Source organism: Rhipicephalus microplus, chromosome X, assembly GCF_043290135.1.
Source record: "Rhipicephalus microplus isolate Deutch F79 chromosome X, USDA_Rmic, whole genome shotgun sequence".
NCBI classification, from domain to species: Eukaryota; Metazoa; Arthropoda; class Arachnida; order Ixodida; family Ixodidae; genus Rhipicephalus; species Rhipicephalus microplus.
Genome location: NC_134710.1, coordinates 342,329,335 through 342,346,808, shown reverse-complemented (window position 1 = coordinate 342,346,808; position 17,474 = coordinate 342,329,335). Strand labels below are relative to the sequence as shown.

Here is a 17,474-nt window from a genome sequence, read left to right as displayed (position 1 = left end):
GTCTATGACTGTCACCATGATTTTGCCGTGGGTGCAAACCAGCGTTGCAATGTGGCTGGGACAGTTCACTGGTGTAACTTGAACGTAGGCAAGTACTGGTGTGTTTTTAAGGAGGCCAGTGCCCCTTTTGCACCCCCCGGCCGACGCCCCTTCCCGTCAACATTCACACCACCCTTTGAAAACTAGCTATACTTAACGAGGTTTGCACTGCCTCCGAAATCGAAGGCAGTGTGAAACTGATTTTGCATTGCCTCTGTGATCCGAGCACATTTGACCAAGTTCGGATGTCATGCGATTACGTGATCACGTGAAGTCACGCGACGTATTGATAACGTCACAATTTTTGGCGATATCTGACGTTATATGCATTCGTGGTCTTAATCACGTGATGATTTTTTTCGATCATTCGACGCCGCCGACGTGGGTCGCAAACGGTCAAGTTTCACGTTTTATGGGGCATCTAATGTGTTCGGCTAAAAGCCTTAATTGACCGTCGGTGGCTTCGGCATCCCACGGTGGCGACGTCAACACGTTATATGTTTCTTCCCGCAGCGGTGACATCAACAAGAGTGATGCAAAAATCATCGTGTGATGGCGTCACCCCAGGACGCCATCGTGACATCACGAATCACCACAACGTCTAAGGTCATCATGATGGTCCCATGATTCCGTCATCACACCACATCGTCACTTCGCATTGCTCTGTGATCGGCCCACCAATCACGGAGGCCAAGCAGATCAGGTGAGGTGCTGAAAGTTTGGAATATCTCCATTCAATAGAACCAGTGCAAAGTCAGTTGGGGTGTAGAAAATATTCGCAGAGGGGGGGGGGGGGTAAGAGCCAATAAATTGACTGAAAAAAAAAAGCCAGACGGCTGTCACCTTCAGGTCCCCTTGGGTGAATGCATAAAAACCCTGCGAGCTTTTTTTTTATTATTGCACTGTTATGTGGTGTTTATTTTTCTGTTTACTGCATGGTTACGTTCAATTGGGTCTGCTTGTTACTGACCATAAACCTAGAGGCTTCAACTATTCGACTTTGCGCATATCATTTTTTTTTTGTTTCCCTGTGTCAAGGCAAATAGTGCTAGTTGTAGTTTGATTATTGTCAACAAAGGCTACACTCGCCGTTTGTTTCTGTCACATCGCCAACTGATTTAGTACGTGCTGCTACTGCCTTATATAACTTTCCCACACTCAATTAGGTTTTGACCATTGATTTTAAGGTCAGACTCACCATTACCAGCCTTCCACAGCAATACTTATCAAGGTTTTCCCACTTAAACATACTGTGCCTAGGTACTGAGTGGTTATTAGCACAATAACAATGTTAGAGCTGTGGAAATGTTTCCTTCTGAATACGCCTGCAACGATTCCTTCAGATGTTTTCTCCACGGCCCTTTTGACGAAGTGAAAGGAAAGGTTTATGTTTTTGGAAGCTTGGAGGGGCATCTATTCAAATGACAAATTACTAAATTAGTATAATCATAAACTGTAGTGAAACAAAAGATCACGGGAACTCAAACAGTAAAATAGAATATTGTGTGAATTACGCACACTGACGCTCATTCCCTTATATTGCTAACTAGTCACGAGTTAACTAGTCAACTGTTAACCAGTCACGAGTTTTCGCGCAATCAGGTCCAAAATTCTTGAGTTGATTTTTAACCCACAGTCATGGAAACAAGAACTACGCAGAGAAAGCATGTTTTACGCTGTTTGAAAACAAATACTGCATGCGAAGTATTCGTCCTGGTTTTCACTATTCTCACCGTCCAAAGTGCAAAGTTTCTCACATGCTGCATTTGAAACTGGCAATTAGTGTTCAAATCTGCAAAGCATAGTGGGGATCGAAGCTATTTATAAGGGCAGTATTTCGATATCGATTATGCGTATCGCACGGAAGCATATCACGAGTGATAGTGCCCGACACAAAGTACTAATAATGAAGCTGTACGGTGCTGCTTACAATATAACAAATGAAAAAAGCTTCATCTACGTGAGGATAGTATCAACGAATCACAAAAGACTCGCCGCGAAAGCAGGGAAAAGTTTCCAATTCAATGGGCCTTTTCGTGGGTACGTGAGCGTTTTCCCGGGTCATTAATAAGCCGAGGATACTAGTGTTTGCTGGCTCCATGTTGCTCTGGGCTGTGCCTCTTCTGTGAGTACAGATTGAAGCAGGGTTATTACGTACGATATTCCCTCAACGATGCGTTCATACACCCGCGTGCTGGTGCGGGAATGTTGGTGTTTCCTCCAGCATTTTCTTTTCGCGCGTTTTTTCGTCGACCGAAGGTCATGTCGCGTTAACAGTGGTGTTTTGGGTACTGTGAAAATGTGCTTAGCTAATGCGCGAATAATCGTTTAGCTATTAAGTGTCCCTTTTAGTATTCCATCTCGTCTTGAGCAACATCATAGGTATTTTTGGCACATAGGTTAGAATTGCTACGCATATCCTAGCAATATAGCTTAATCATTCTCCTGTATGGCGAGGTCGTCAGTTCGGTTACCTGCCGAGGTGGCTGCATTCAGATAGATCCAGACGACAAAAGCAATTTTTTAGCATGCTTGAGCAAAAAAAATAATAATAATAATAAGTGTCACGGTGCATCTACAACGATTATTCCGGATCTGTGCGCTTCGGCGTCCTTAGCAGTTAGTCCCAATAATTATATTTAGACCAGGGAAATCTCATCACGCATGACAAAACACTCCCGTCATACGTTACATGAATGAGGGCCATTCGGTGCTGCGATCAGCAGCGAGGATATGTTTGCGAAGCAATGAAGTACTTGCGATGCTACGCAACCAACATCAAATTCATCCCGACGAAAAACAAACCGAAAAGCAGCTCAACCTTTCCCCTCAGTCAACTGTGGAAACAACGGGAACCAGCCCCCAGCCCTCATCGGGCAGGAAAACTCTCGCACTCTGATTAAATGGACTACGCTTCTGATCCCACCCCCTCACAAACAACCCCGACATCGTCAACCGCGCTCTTGTATGACGTCACCACGCTGCTGGCCAATCGCCCGTCGAGAGCAGTCAACCTCGGAGGAATGAATGTTGGGCGCTCTCTATCCCCGTCTCTCGGTTTTCGGTTTCAGTACTCCGTTGCTCTTCTGAGTCGACACGAAAGAAGGGCTTCAAAGATCCGGGGAAGCGCGAAGTTCGGTTTAGATCACTCAGTAATCTTCGCGTCGCAGGGAGATCGACAGCTATTACCGGACGTTAAAACGGGGTATGAGCAACCCAGCAAGTAATCTGACCGATTCATCTCGGCCTAGCAGTGAACGGAGGTCGCGCAGCTCCGTCCGACCTACCAGCGCCGGTCGCACGGCCTGGAACACGGCGCAGCTTACACGCGAAGAGTCGCGAGACCTGGAAGCTTTCGGCGCCAACGACCAGTTCGAAATCGTCGACGACAGCGAAATAGTTACCGTTCCCGAGCAGAAAGGATGCCTCGCGAGCTGCTTGAGAGGCCTCCGAGGTGAGTGCTGCCTGTTCGCTCACTTTCTCGCTGTTGCCGCACGCCCTGGCCAAGAAGCGAACGCAAGAAGCGAACTTGTTCACTTCTTGGTCTTTTTGAGCGGCGATAATGCGCTGACAACTCTGCATAATTGCCACTTTCCGTAAGAACGAAAGCAGTGTGACATCGGTGCAGCTGTGGCTCAGTTCGAAGAGGCGCGCTACTCCCTGTCGGCTGCTCAACTATTGGCTGGCGCCACGTCAGTGACGCCCAATCAAAACAAGCGGCGCGTATTTTGAAGAAGAAAAAAAGTGGGTTCAGACGATGTGTCAATCGAGAAAAGCTACGGTCATTCGTGCATTTATGCATTATGAGCTGTTGCACTCAGTGCACCTTCAATAAGCAAAACGGCAGCTATTTTCTGATTATGTGGATCGTAATCGTAAAAAATAAGAATTTGATGCTCGAGTGAGTTTCTACATGTGAACCCAAGTCTCGATCACCATCGTCGCTTTACATGTATAATATGAACACGGCAACAAGAACACTGATAATGTCGAATAAACTTTAGTCTTAGCATGTACTGGCGCATATAGGACGAAGGAGTTAAAATGGATGTATGTGTTAAATTGTAGCAAGTTTATTAACTGCGTAGCATTTCTTGACGAAATTCGACTACTTATAGCGTATCTATCTATCTATCTATCTATCTATCTATCTATCTATCTATCTATCTATCTATCTATCTATCTATCTATCTATCTATCTATCTATCTATCTATCTATCTATCTATCTATCTATCTATCTATCTATCTATCTATCTATCTATCTATCTATCTATCTATATGCCTACGACTTTTATCTATCCTGGCCGTTTCGATAATGGTATCGATGCCAAAATTGGTATGGCATGACTGTATGAGAGCATAAGCGACTAGTCCTAACTAGTGAATCATGACATGTATGTCATGAATTTCATTATATTTATTTCATGGTCTTGCAGCTCTTGCGGTGGTTTCGCTCACATGACATAATTCAAAACTGGTATGGTATAACATGACAGCAAGGCGAACGTAAGTGACAGAGCCTAACGTAGAAATCACGACATGCATGTCATCTATATCATGACTACACGCCACGCTCATGGTGCACTCGCAGTCGTTTCGCTAGTTTCACATATACCAAATTTCGTATTACGTGACGTGAACGGATGACGAAGGTATATCACTGGTGCAAACATGATAATCATGACATGCGTGTCATGTAAAACATTACTACATGCTACGCTCATAGCGTGCTCGCGGCCGTTTCGCTAGCTTCAAATACACCAAATTCGGTATCACGTGACGTGTATACACGACAGAGGAAAATGACGCGTCCAAACCGATAATCATGATATGCGTGTCATGTAAAGAAGACTACATGCTACGCTAATAGCACGCTCGTGGTCGTTTCGCTAGCTCCACATATACCAAGTTTTTTAATACGTGACGTGAATAGACGACGAAAGTAAATGGCACGTCCAAACATGATAATCATGACATGCGTGTCATGCAAAACATGACTGCATGCTAAGCTCATAATGTGCTCGCGGCCGTTTCGCTAGCTTCACGTGTGCCAAATTTGGTATCACGTGACGTGAATAGACGACGAAGGTAAATGACACGTCCAAACATAGTAATCATTACATGGAAGTCATGCATGGCAGAATTTACGTCCGCCTCGTAATGTTGTGCTGATTTTAAGGTGGCATATCAACCTTCCTCATTCGTGCTTCGCATACAATCGATTCCCACTGCACGTGGGATCTGCCTTTTTTTATATCCGTATAGGATAAAGGTTTATTCAGAAGTATAAAGCGTCACTGGTGTCTTGGAAAGGTGATTGAGAAACCGTCACCAATAATTAGGACTTGAACGGGCTGCATAAGTGAAGCACAAAGACGGCTTATCACAGCGTGATATGATGGTCGCTTCGTTTGAGCACGCGGTTTCGCGCTCCATGTTTAATATTTGCGAGACACGACAATTGCAGCGTTGTAAAACAAATGCAAAACTCGGTGCCTGGTACGAGCCTCTATCAGATACCACAGCTTGTTTTTGTTTTCGAAGATACCAAGACTATAATCGGGTACAATTTCAAAAGTCCGCGGCATTACCAATAGGTGCCAGTGGCGTATCCAGGAGGTGGTACATCAGGCTCACCCCCCCCCCCCCCCTCTTGAATTTTTTCCCCATGGCATACACAGTGAAAAATGACGATTTCAAGGAGGTGTGCCGCCCGAAATCAAGAGACCACCCTGCCCCCTCCGATAAATAAATCCTGTATACGCCTCTGATAGGCGCGCACTCAGCTGACGTCATATGCTACCATTACGTACCTAAAGATAGCATATAGGTCACGCATATGCCCAAGAAGCCTTTGTTAAAAAGAGTTCTCAGCGTGGCGCTCATTCTCACGCGGTTTTATGTGCTCTCCCGTAGCCAGCTATGTTTACACGAATATCACTCTGAGTCGTGCCTCACTTGGCGATTTGTGAAACCGATACTGTGACCAAGCGCTATAAAACCACCTCCAAACAATTAACTGTCGCGCGCTGGAGCAGACGGGCTTTTCAGCCGGGGTTCATGCGTGGGTGGTTAGCTACTTACTGCAACAGAAAAAAAAAATAATTTAGGGTCAGCGCTCCTTTTAACTGCGTGAATTATACCTATACACGAACTATATATCAAATGGAGGAGTGCATGTATATCAAATGGAGGAGTGCAACCACGCATAACGCATGGGAAGGGGCGGAATGAGTTTTTTTTAGTTATTGTTCACCTTTTACGTGGGACCTATACATCACTTGGGTAACCTGTTCAATTTCAAAATCAGGCCCGTATTCACATAAAGCTCTTGCTCCATGTGGCGTTGTTTGTGAAAAAAAAAAACATGTCAACAAATACTGACGCGAGTCATATTATTCGTGAAGGTCGCCAGCCTATTGCAGAAATCACTTTGCAGCAGAAAGTTTCGCGAATTCAATCCCAGTTTAGGGATTCTGCCAGCCAGAACAACGGTAGTATTACGAAGGACGCCATACTGTGCCCAGACTCTTGATTGATTTGGTGACCTGAGGTTCCTCAATCTAGAGCATGGGTGTTTTTTTTTTTTGGATTCTGCTCCGGTAAAATTTCTTACTAATGTGGTAGGACTGCGACATTTTAAACAGCAGCACTGTTAACATAACTAAAACCCGTGTATATAAACACATATTTTTTTACAAAAATGAAGTACTTTTGAGTTTCCATGTTTCCAAATAACTATCTATGGCCATGTATACGGCAATCTTATGTCTCTTTTCGCTGCTGATGCTTATCTATCTATATATCTATCAACCTCTCTCTCTCTCTCTCAAGACGGCAACATGATCGATTAAAGTACATGTTTCTGCTTTACCACGACAAGCTACGCATAGACAAGCACGCGTACATAAAAACGGTTCACCGCCGATCAACTCGTTCCGAGCATCCAAAAAAACTGAAGGAATATTCCTGTCAAACGAAAGCCTTTAAAAACTCATTTTTTCCACGCACTGTCACTGATTGGAATGCTCTTTCTGCCGATCTGGTGAACTGCGAGACCGTTCAGTCGTTCGTGGAAAAACTTAAACACCAGCAACCCACTTGACTTTGATCTTTCTTTGCGCATCGCCCTTTATTATTCCACCGCGCATCCTGAACAGGCTTACATTTATGTTCCACTTTCTATCACTTTTCTCATATCAATGCGTTGTATTTTTGAAATGTTGCCGATTTTTGCACTGTTATATGATGTTTGTTTCTTAGTTCTGAGTGTACAGATGTTTGTCATCATAGTTTTTTTTTTTGTACGTGTACGCGTAAACCACTACAATTGTGTAAGTGCTAGCGTTTTACTTTGATGCACTAGTTCTTGATGATGTAGCTTTACGTGACGTGTTTCCTTTCCTGTTGTATCTTCATATGTTTCCTTTTTTGTATCACCCACCCCTGCCTAAGGCCTCATGTGTGAGGCTGGCAGTACTTCTGAAATAAATAAATAAATAAATAAATATATATATATATATATATATATATATATATATATATATATATATATATATATATATATATATATATATATATATATATATATATATATATATATATATATATATAGAACTTGAAGGGAAGGCACGACAGGTCCGGGTATTTTCTATATTGAATTAACTTGCAGATAGCACATAAGAAAAGGATCGTTACTAACGTCTCGGCCGTGGCACGGCCTTCGTCAGAGTAAGTATATATCTAACGTATATATCTAACGCCCCGCGTTAGATATTCATGGAAAGTCAACGAAGTCGGCTGTAATGGCCATTAAGAAACGGGCTAGCCTTTACCTGAAGCTCAGAGCGAAATGTGGTTTTAAGTGGGTCAAGGAAAGTGTTCAGGTAAAGGAATGTTGATACACAGTAGAGAAAGAAATCTCTAGGAGACTTGCCACGGCTGCCACTGCAGTAAGCGATATGGCAACAAAGAGCATTAGGCGAAAAGTGTGGCACGTGAAGAAGATTAATTGGATTGCAGCGTGAAAAAAAATACCGCTGTAAGTAACTACCTAAATGGTAACGTCGAAATAAGGTGTGGAGCATTTTATGATAGCCAAAGGAAAACCGCTTTACTGTTTGAAGAGAAGTCGGGTTGCCTTTTAGAAGGTGTGATTATTAAGCGAGATTCAGTAAAGGAAAAGGTGTCGTGGTTAAGCTGCTGAGGTTAAGCTAGAGAAATGACAGAGCGAATGTAGCAGACTCTTTGAATATATCAAACAGGGTGTATGTTTATGCACTGGTCTTCAGAAGCCTTGGATTTCAGGGACAGCACTAGGAAGTTAAATAGGTCCGTGATCGAAATAAGTGAAAGGCAATTGAAGGATTGGTAGCAGAAAATTAGCGAGATATGACGTATTTTTTGTTTTTCTGTCTGTTTTTTTCTGTGTCTATAGGTTATCCAAGTTAACTTACCAACTAGCCCAGCAACTAGTTATGCGAAAAACAAACAAAAAAATGAATTGAGGGAAGAAACTAAGGTTGCATTTTCGAAAGGCGCAGAAAGTTGGAATGTTAACTTAATAATTTTTCTTTCTATTAAAGAAAAAAATTGAGGTGGACAACACATGATGTCGAGTTAAGAGACGATAATGCCAAAAAGTTATTTTCTATAGCTTGGTGGTGTGCAGCTATCTGTTCCATTTATAAAGGAGACGTTCGTCCATCTGATCACCGAAAAGGTATATAGAAGGACGAGCACCAGCAAACGCAGTCCCAGCTTGTCGTAGATACCCCCGGGAAACATTTAGTGTTTCCAGTTCAGGTTTTGTGGCCTGTTTCCCAAACGCCGGTTTCGTGATTGTGATAACTTAATTAGGTTCGATTATCGCATTGATGTATAGCTGTCTTTAAAAGAAGCATTATTGCAATAGTATATTCTTTACGCCCCTGTCAGCAGGCGAGGATCTAATTTCTTGGGTATTACGTGCCAAAACTGCGATATGGTAGTGAGACATGCGGTATTGGAGCTCTCTGAATACAATCTCGACCACCTAGGGCACGCACCTCTGTAATTTCGCTGTCATCGAAATGCGACCGTCATGGGCGGACGTTTGACCAGGAAGATGCTTGTGAATGGCGTATGGAGGTGGCGGGGCAGCACCAGTTGAAATTATAATAAACTGGATGGCGCGGGATTTCCAGGGTACATAAGACTCGGTGGAGAGATCAAAGCAGGAATCAGCCTTCCGGATTTGGTGTCCCCGCTGTGTCTTTGGTGCTCTAGAGGATTTGATTGATTGATTGATTTGTGGGGTTTAACGTCCCAAAACCACCATATAATTATGAGAGACGCCGTAGTGGAGGGCTCCGGAAATTTAGACCACCTGGGGTTCTTTAACGTGCGCCCAAATCTGAGCACACGGGCCTACAACATTTCCGCCTCCATCGGAAATGCAGCCGCCGCAGCCGGGAATCGAACCCGCGACCTGCGGGTCAGCAGCCGAGTACCTTAGCCACTAGACCACCGCGGCGGGGCTGCTCTAGAGGAGTGGTCACCTAGTACGCAAATAACAACCTAAAGGAAAGAAGTGGAAATTTGAGGGATCGTTTTTTTGTTGGTTAGACTCAATGAAAGTGTGTTATCTTTCATTAGCGACAACTTGTTACCCTATAGCATACAATCGAACCTATGACGTCAAAAATTTAAAAAAAAAACGACTTCTCATTATGGTGGTCGGGGTGACTGCGTTTATGTGCATGGCAGCCAATATTATGGTTGCATAGGTCCTTACACATGTTTTAAATATATAGGCCATGCGTACGTTGTATATTATTCGTATTCCTGGAAAGTCAGTATGATCGAAGTTCGTGAGTTTTTACAGCATCTGATTCCGATTGGGAGATATACTACGGCTGGAGTACAGCGTTTCTCTGCCACGATATTGTCATCTATTCCACGGAGAACCATGATAGTTAGAAATTGCCCTTATGTTTAACCGTTGCCACGTATGGCCCAAGTGGGCTCTAGACCGGGTGAGGAAGACTCCGTGAGAACGAAGAACGAACACTTTAATGTGGCATGCTTGCCGAAATAAGGTGTACGAAAGAATGCCCCCACGGCGTGGTTGGCTGTCCTTTATGAAGGAATGCCGGGATCACTGGGGGAGGGAGACATACCAACACACATGCGCGGCAACACATGAACGTGTGAGACAGCAGAGCCTAGGCTGGGCCGCTGGCTGACAAGCGATGCGCGGTGCGCTATGGCAACACCGTGCTCTCTGAAGCCTATAGATAGGTATAGCTCACAGTCTATACAACGTCCGAGATGTTCGCTAAGATAGACTATCGTTTAAAAGTGCGGGGCGAAACTATAAGGTCGGGGAGGCAGGGTTTCGAAATTGCCACCTTGACTATGGCCCTGCAGTCTATTAGCTATCAAACTACTATTTATTAATCCAAGCGATATCAAAGTATACTATGGAGTGAGCGTGTAGGGGTGTTTTTATTAACCAAACATGTGTTCGCGCATTTTTATGCTATGTCTCGTGATTGTTCAACGTATTTTGAGGCTACATACCCGGTGTTTCAAAAACATCTGTCAGAGCATGTTTAATATAACGGGACTGTGGAATTTTCCCGCCACCTTCGGGATTTATTGCATCCGCCAGTTTAATGCCGCATGAATCGACCGCCGCAGAAAGTCCTGGAATCTCTCAAGTGCGAGCGGAGAGGTTAGTCGCCACTGTAATACCTTTCCCTCTTATCTCGTCCTTCTCGCCGCGACGCCTATGGAGATCGACTGCTGACCCGCAGGTCGCAGAATCGTATCCCGGGGGTGGCAGACGCATTTTCGATGGAGGCGAAAACGCATAAAAATGGAAGCTGGAATGATTTTTTATGCGTTCATCTTGGCTGAACAGCGCGCACGAGACGACAACGAATGAAAAGAACACAGACTGACTCGCAATCAACATTAATTTGCACCTCACCTATACATCAGCTGTTCTTTCCCAAATAATTGTTAGTCGCGAGTCAGCGCCTTTCTGACTTCGTCGTCGTCTCGGGTGTTTTGTTCAACCAAGATTAGGTGAAAATGCTTCAGGCCCGCCTGCACGTTAGGTGCGCGCAAGTCTCAGGCATTTTGGCCCCCATTTAAGCTCTATTCACAAGACGGACCAAGTCGCGATTCGAGCCTGCGGATTGCGTACTACGTCACCATACGTCAGCCGTTCCTGCGCTCCCAATTCGGTCCGCAAGGGCCGATTCGTGGAACGACGGCAGCCCAAATCGCTGTCACATCTCACGTGACTGATCCGTCCGCGATCACGTTCGTCGTGTGAATACATTGATTGATGGATATGTTGGGTTTAACGTCCCAAAACCACCATATGATTATGAGAGACGCCGTAGTGGAGGGCTCGAGAAATTTCGACCACCTGGGGTTCTTTAACGTGCACCCAAATCTGAGTACACGGGCCTACAGCATTTTCGTCTCCATCGAAAATGCAGCCGCCGCCACCGGGATTGGATCCCGTCATTGCGGGTTAGCAGCCGACCGATTACCATTAGACCTACGCGGTGGGGCGTCATGTGAATACAGCTTTATGTGCACGGGATTGCTCCTGAAATTTCGATTACGTGGGGTTTTTCTTTTAGCGTACGCCTAAATCTAAGCGCACGGGTCTCTAGCATTCTGCCCCCATCAATTTCGGCCTCCGCGACCAGCCCGAATTGATCCCTCGACCTTCCATAACCATCATTAGACCACCGTGGCGAGTTTTCACTGACGTTAGCATACTGAATACGAGCACGGTGGCTTTTGATGGTGTTGGTCAGGTAAACTTCGGCATGATGTAGAACGAAGAAGAAAGCGCGTCCTCCACAGCTGCGACTTCATGTACCAAAGCATGCCAAATAAAGCTTAAATTTCCCGCGCGAACAGTGTACTGCTGGATTCGGCAGCGCGCTGCTGAGCTTGAAAACAATGTTATTGACTAAGCTCTTGTTCGGTGTTTTTGTGCATGAGATATTTTTGTGTTTTTTTGTTTTTTATATTGTCGAGGCTACGCCGTGCATTCAGTGCTAGTGACCCGATCCAAAGTCTATAGTTATCGCCATCGCCATCGAGTACGTGTTTTTGCGGCACAGCGCGCGGCATAAATGATGCTACCTTTCGCTGCGTCGCGCAACATGACGTTCTCTGGCGCGTTTCAGGAACGAATGTAAGTAGTAATCGCAGCGATATGAGCCCTGAGAAAAGACCGGGAAGGGAAACATGGTATAAACGCTGCTCATTCTCACTGGAAACACGTCCATGTCACCGCTTAGTCACTGTAGTTGTCACGGTGGATGCGTGGACGTTGGGCTATGATCAGAAACGATAAATGGGAGCGCAAGTTTAAGACAGCAGCGTTATCTCTGAGACCGAACTGTCGTGAAAAATGACTGATAAAGGAATTCCCCGGAAGACTTTCGATCGTGATCTGCGCCTCAGAGTGATGAAGGCGACAAACCAACAGGAAAGAACCATACGGTTACCGTGTGAATGAATTACTCGACAGACAGGTGATACTACGGCTACCACCACTATGGAAGCATGTATAGTCTCGCTATCATTATCACAGTACCTGCTTTTGAGCATGTTATACTTTTGTGCACGCTTAGGCGAGCAACTTGTAGGTAATAGGAGCTACGAAAAACTCAGGGCAGACTTGTCTGATCAAGATAAATTCTCTTGTCCAAGTGTTGGCTGCAGGACAAGGTCGTGACTGAGGCACCTGCATATCATGTTCACTCGCTGAAGATTATGTGTATTCTTCAGCTTCTTGTCACCTTTTTGTTTTATTTAAACACCTTGCCCGCGTCTAGGCACGAGTAGTATCAGTACTAGCGTCAGAATGAAAGCTGTAGTGTCCCTGCCTTTACATGCACTTGCTTCTTGCTGCGGCATGTATGTTACTGTATAGTTTTGGCAATGATAGGGCCTGCTATCGAAACGTGGGCCAGTCTGTCTGAGTCGCCTTATTCATGTTCATTCAACATCTGTCGCACATCCATGTCTCTATCTATCAGCCCCATTTTTATATTAAATTACTAGATATTGTCTTATAGTTCAGCTAAACTGTGTACAGCCATCATTAAACAGCCTGACGGGGCCCATATTACAGATTGATGATGATATGTGTGGTTTAACGTCCCAAAAACGCCATATGATTATGAGAGACGCCGTAGTGGAGGGCTCCGGAAATTTCGACCTCCTGGCGTTCTTTAATGTGCACCCATATCTGAGCACACCAGCCTACAACATTTCCACCTCCATCGGAAATGCAGCCGCCGCAGCCGGGATTCGATCCCGTGAACTGCGGGTCAGCCGCCGAGTACCTTAGCCACTAGACCACCGCGGCGGGGCTCATAATTACAGATTAAGTATTTTGAAATTACCACACCACACTACAGCAGCCTATCAAACCATTGATATGGCTAGGGATAAAAAATTCTAAATATTTACCAGTAAATGTTGCATGGGTCCTGCTGATGATTTCATTTTCAGCTTTATACTCGATGGAGGCAAAAATGCTGTAGGCCCGTGTGTATAAATTTGGTGGCAGGTTCGGAATTTTTGGAGCTCTCTACTACGGCGGTTCTCATAATCACATTGTGGTTTTTGGCACGTTAAACCACACATATTCAATCAATTCGCTTTATGCTGAAATTCTCAATCTATAAATTGGCAATGGCTCATCAAAAGGAGTTAGCATCATGCAGCCAGACTCTCCAAATGTGTTGGGTGCACATGCCCAGTCAGTACAAAAGCTTACCTTTGTTTGACATTGGGCTTTCTGGTGATACTTAGGTCTGTGATCAAACATAAACATTGGCAATTGTATCATGATAAAAGGTGATTGAATGCTTTCTATTGATCTGCATCAGCTTGTCGAGGTATCTAGATGTAGAAAAAGCAATTACTGTTGCAAGAAGCACTGCATATGGCACACCCCTAACATCTATGTTTATTTTTTATGTATCACTCCAATTGAGCTTTGTAAGATATTTTTGATTGATATAACGAAAGATGTGCTAAGAAATACAAATAGGGTGAGTACACACTTAAAAATCTTTATTTCCAGAGTCATAAGTAGACTGGCTATTCTGGATACAGTAAGATTCCAGAAAATGGCTGTGTCTCATCTTTGTTCACAGGCCAGTGCCAAGATGTGTTAATGTAGAGACATAACCATCTCACCCTGAGTACATATGCTGATACTTGGCTGTGTGAAATTCATGTCTTAATTTCCACATGAAGTGCACGTGGCAAGCACTTATGGCTTATGGGCGAAAAGAAACACCTAATTGAAGGGAGTGATACCGGGACACAATTTTGTATGTGTTATATCAACAAATTAACATTTCTGCCACTCAAAATTTGTCAAGACTCAATTGCATGTCACAAATTAAGGACGTGTACACATGACTGAAAGAGTTGCATGCAGCAAAAATATTTGTTCGTTTATGAAACATGTACAAAATTGTGCCTCAGTTCTGTCAGTCCAGAGTATTGAGGTATAAAGAAATTATTCACAATAAGTATGTAGAACCTTCTGTTTTTTTTTGGTTTTATGTATATCTAAAATCAAGAGATATAAAAGAGGCATGATGTCTCAAGGAGACGTTAAAGGAACTAAGGAGAAATTAGGATGTTAACTGGTAGCCAATGTTTAAGACTTCTGTAGTGGCCATCACTTGCTTGAAATAGGTAACAGTCTCCTTTTGGATACACTAACATTATATTTTAAATAGTGAAATCACTCATGGGACATACACTGAAAAATAACTGCTGAGATGTCATGTGGTGAACTTAATAGGCAATCTTTGTTGGAATATATCATAAACACTTTTCAAACAAATCACAAACAAAAACAGATAAAGATACGCCAGGCAATTCCTCGCTTAATTTGTTCTCTGCTTTTCACTGACAAAGCTAAAATATAAGGAAAGAAGTTGTGCACACCGATGTACTTACAAATTCTAGTCAGGAAACATTTTCATTTAAATTTTGATAATTTCTTGGCCTATACGAATCTTATTGGGGCTCTAAATATATTTTGGTTTGGAAAACAGCCTCTCAACATCATAACTATCGTTTGCAATGCAGAGCAACGTCAGTATGCTGTGTTTACTAGGTTTGGGTAGCATTGTCAGAAAGCCAGCATGTGAATGACGTTCTTAAGGCTTCGTCATAACCCCCTTCAGGTGCAAATTATGATCCACTGTCTGCAATTGTGTGAACTTCACATGGGATAATTCCAAGGCACTGAATATTGCATAGCAAGAAAAAAAAAGAAAGCAATGTGCTGTTTTTTGTGAGTTTCAGCAATTTATGTTAAGTACCATAAAATAAGTGCCTGACTATTCTGCAGTCAGTGAACTTGAATCTTTGCACAAAAAGACTGAAATATAGGGCCTGAATAGTACACACAGTTTGTTTTTTAGTTGTATCCATTTTGGGCAAAGAAAAATAATTCTCTTGACATTGGTCCTGGAACACGGCCCGTCGAACGGTTGCCAAACACGATAATGTCTCAAACAAACTTTTGCTCTGCAAAAACGTGCAGCACAGTAACGTTGAATGAGCACTGGCTGTCCACTCAGGTCTACACGAATTTGCACGCTACTTTTCAAGCTTTTCAAAGAAACATAAGGTGTGTCACACGCCTCTGAAGTTTGTGTGCACAATTGTACACATTGCCGCTGAACGGGATGAAAGAATTCTTTATATTCACACTTTACAAGTTATGCTTTGGGGTAACCTTCAAGGAAAAGTCATATTTCATAAAACCTGTTGAGGTGTTGAAACCAGAAATTACATTACGTGTTTTTCCCCAAAACAAAGGACCCTAACTATATTGTATACAGTGGAAGACCAGCATCTGTTGTATTTCAAAAAATGCACCATTGTTTGTGGTAAAACCTCTCGGATATGGCTTTTCAATTTTTTTTCCTAATTCAGTTCTCTGTTGTCTCTGTTACCCTGATGTGTATTTCACAGAAAAATGCAAGGTTTGCGATGGCAGGGCAACACTTGCTCACATACTATGTGAATGCTCATGTTTAGATGACAGATTAGACAAAAACCCTGTGCGGAAGGTGCAGCACGGTCACAGCAAAGGCTAGAAAAGCGGCCTTTCGGAGCCTTTTCTAAACACTCATTGGGTAACTACTGCAAGCACACTTGCTTGATACCCACTACGGCATTAATAATAAAACTTTTTGTGTAGTAGGCTGGCATTCTACTATGCTATTTTTCATCATTCTTCTGAGAAGTATGGTATCCTCTAAACACTTGCAAGAGATTTTGTGCCAATTGTTCATGCAGTGGCTGATGACGATCAGGAATTGTGTCTGAAGCGGGTATGCGCCACAGTTAATAGGTGAACAAGAACAAGCTTTTGTAATGGGCTGGAGCATTGGACGACCCACTCGTTATGCTATTCGCATTGTGCTACGACTGGTTGTTCTTTCGCTGTTTTAAAACACTTTATAAGTTGTATTAGTGCGATTGCTTTCCCGACATCAAGCCTGCCTAAGGCAAGTTTGCCAACAAGCACTGGCGTGGTTCAGTGGTAGAATCCCAGGGGATTTCGGGTTCGAGCCCCATTGTGTCATGGGTACTAGTTTTTTTTTCTATTTTTGTGCGTTATGGTTACAGACACCGGTGGCGGACAACTACGGCAGCACTGACCCGAGTTTTGATCTCGTAACAGCTTTCACTGTAAAACCCGAAGAGGCAGTCTCAGACCGCAAGGCGCATTGGGAAGAGGCTCTGCTCAGCTCCTTATTAGAACAGCAACTATGTGCTGTCCAGCGAGCTGAAGAAGCCGCCCGAGCCCAAGGGCTTGTGGCCGATGCGCTGGGGCTCAGGCTCGCCCCGAATCAACTTCACTGGACTTTATTAACAAAATTCTTCTCCTTCTTCGTTCCCTTATGCAGCATTCAGCTTTTTTTTGGACAAATGTAAATGACAAACAGAAATTTTCAGCATGTTACACACACTAAAATTTGAAGGCAAAAGCCTGCTGCCGCCTTGGTAATGCATTAAGTTAAATAATCAGAGATGAGACATCCTGCTAGACATAATGAGCTGCTGTGCGAAAGACATGCAATAAATCACATTGACATTCTCAGTCAATTGTAATGTTTCTCCCCTCTCCACTGTAGCTGTCTTTGCCCCGACTGGTGTTGCAATGCCTCCAAGATTGGCCCAGCTGTGACCGGTCGATTATGACAATTGATTACATTATGATGTGAATCATTATGTGATAACTTCCTGATATGATGTCATTGCTCAGTCCTAGAAAATCATGCTGGTTTTTTGAACAGTCTTATGAGACCTTATAAAATTCTTGGGAGACCTCGTGAAAACGAAACCTAGTTAGCACTTATGGTCCAGC

The 17,474-nt window shown here is 43.7% G+C and overlaps 1 protein-coding gene across 2 annotated transcripts in view; it reads left to right on the top strand.

The window, feature by feature from the left end:
* The first annotated feature begins 3,118 nt into the window (after window positions 1-3,118).
* The window catches only part of LOC119162342 (polycystin-2), a 67,172-nt gene continuing 52,816 nt past the window's right edge, over window positions 3,119-17,474 (top strand). The window contains exon 1 of one of the 2 annotated variants that reach the window (XM_037414763.2): window positions 3,119-3,493. In XM_037414763.2, coding sequence (XP_037270660.1) covers window positions 3,247-3,493 — 247 coding nt within the window. In that variant the 5' untranslated portion in view covers window positions 3,119-3,246. Of the gene's footprint in view, window positions 3,494-12,176; window positions 12,249-17,474 lie in introns of those variants that run through there. The other variant, XM_075879798.1, reaches the window with a different exon arrangement.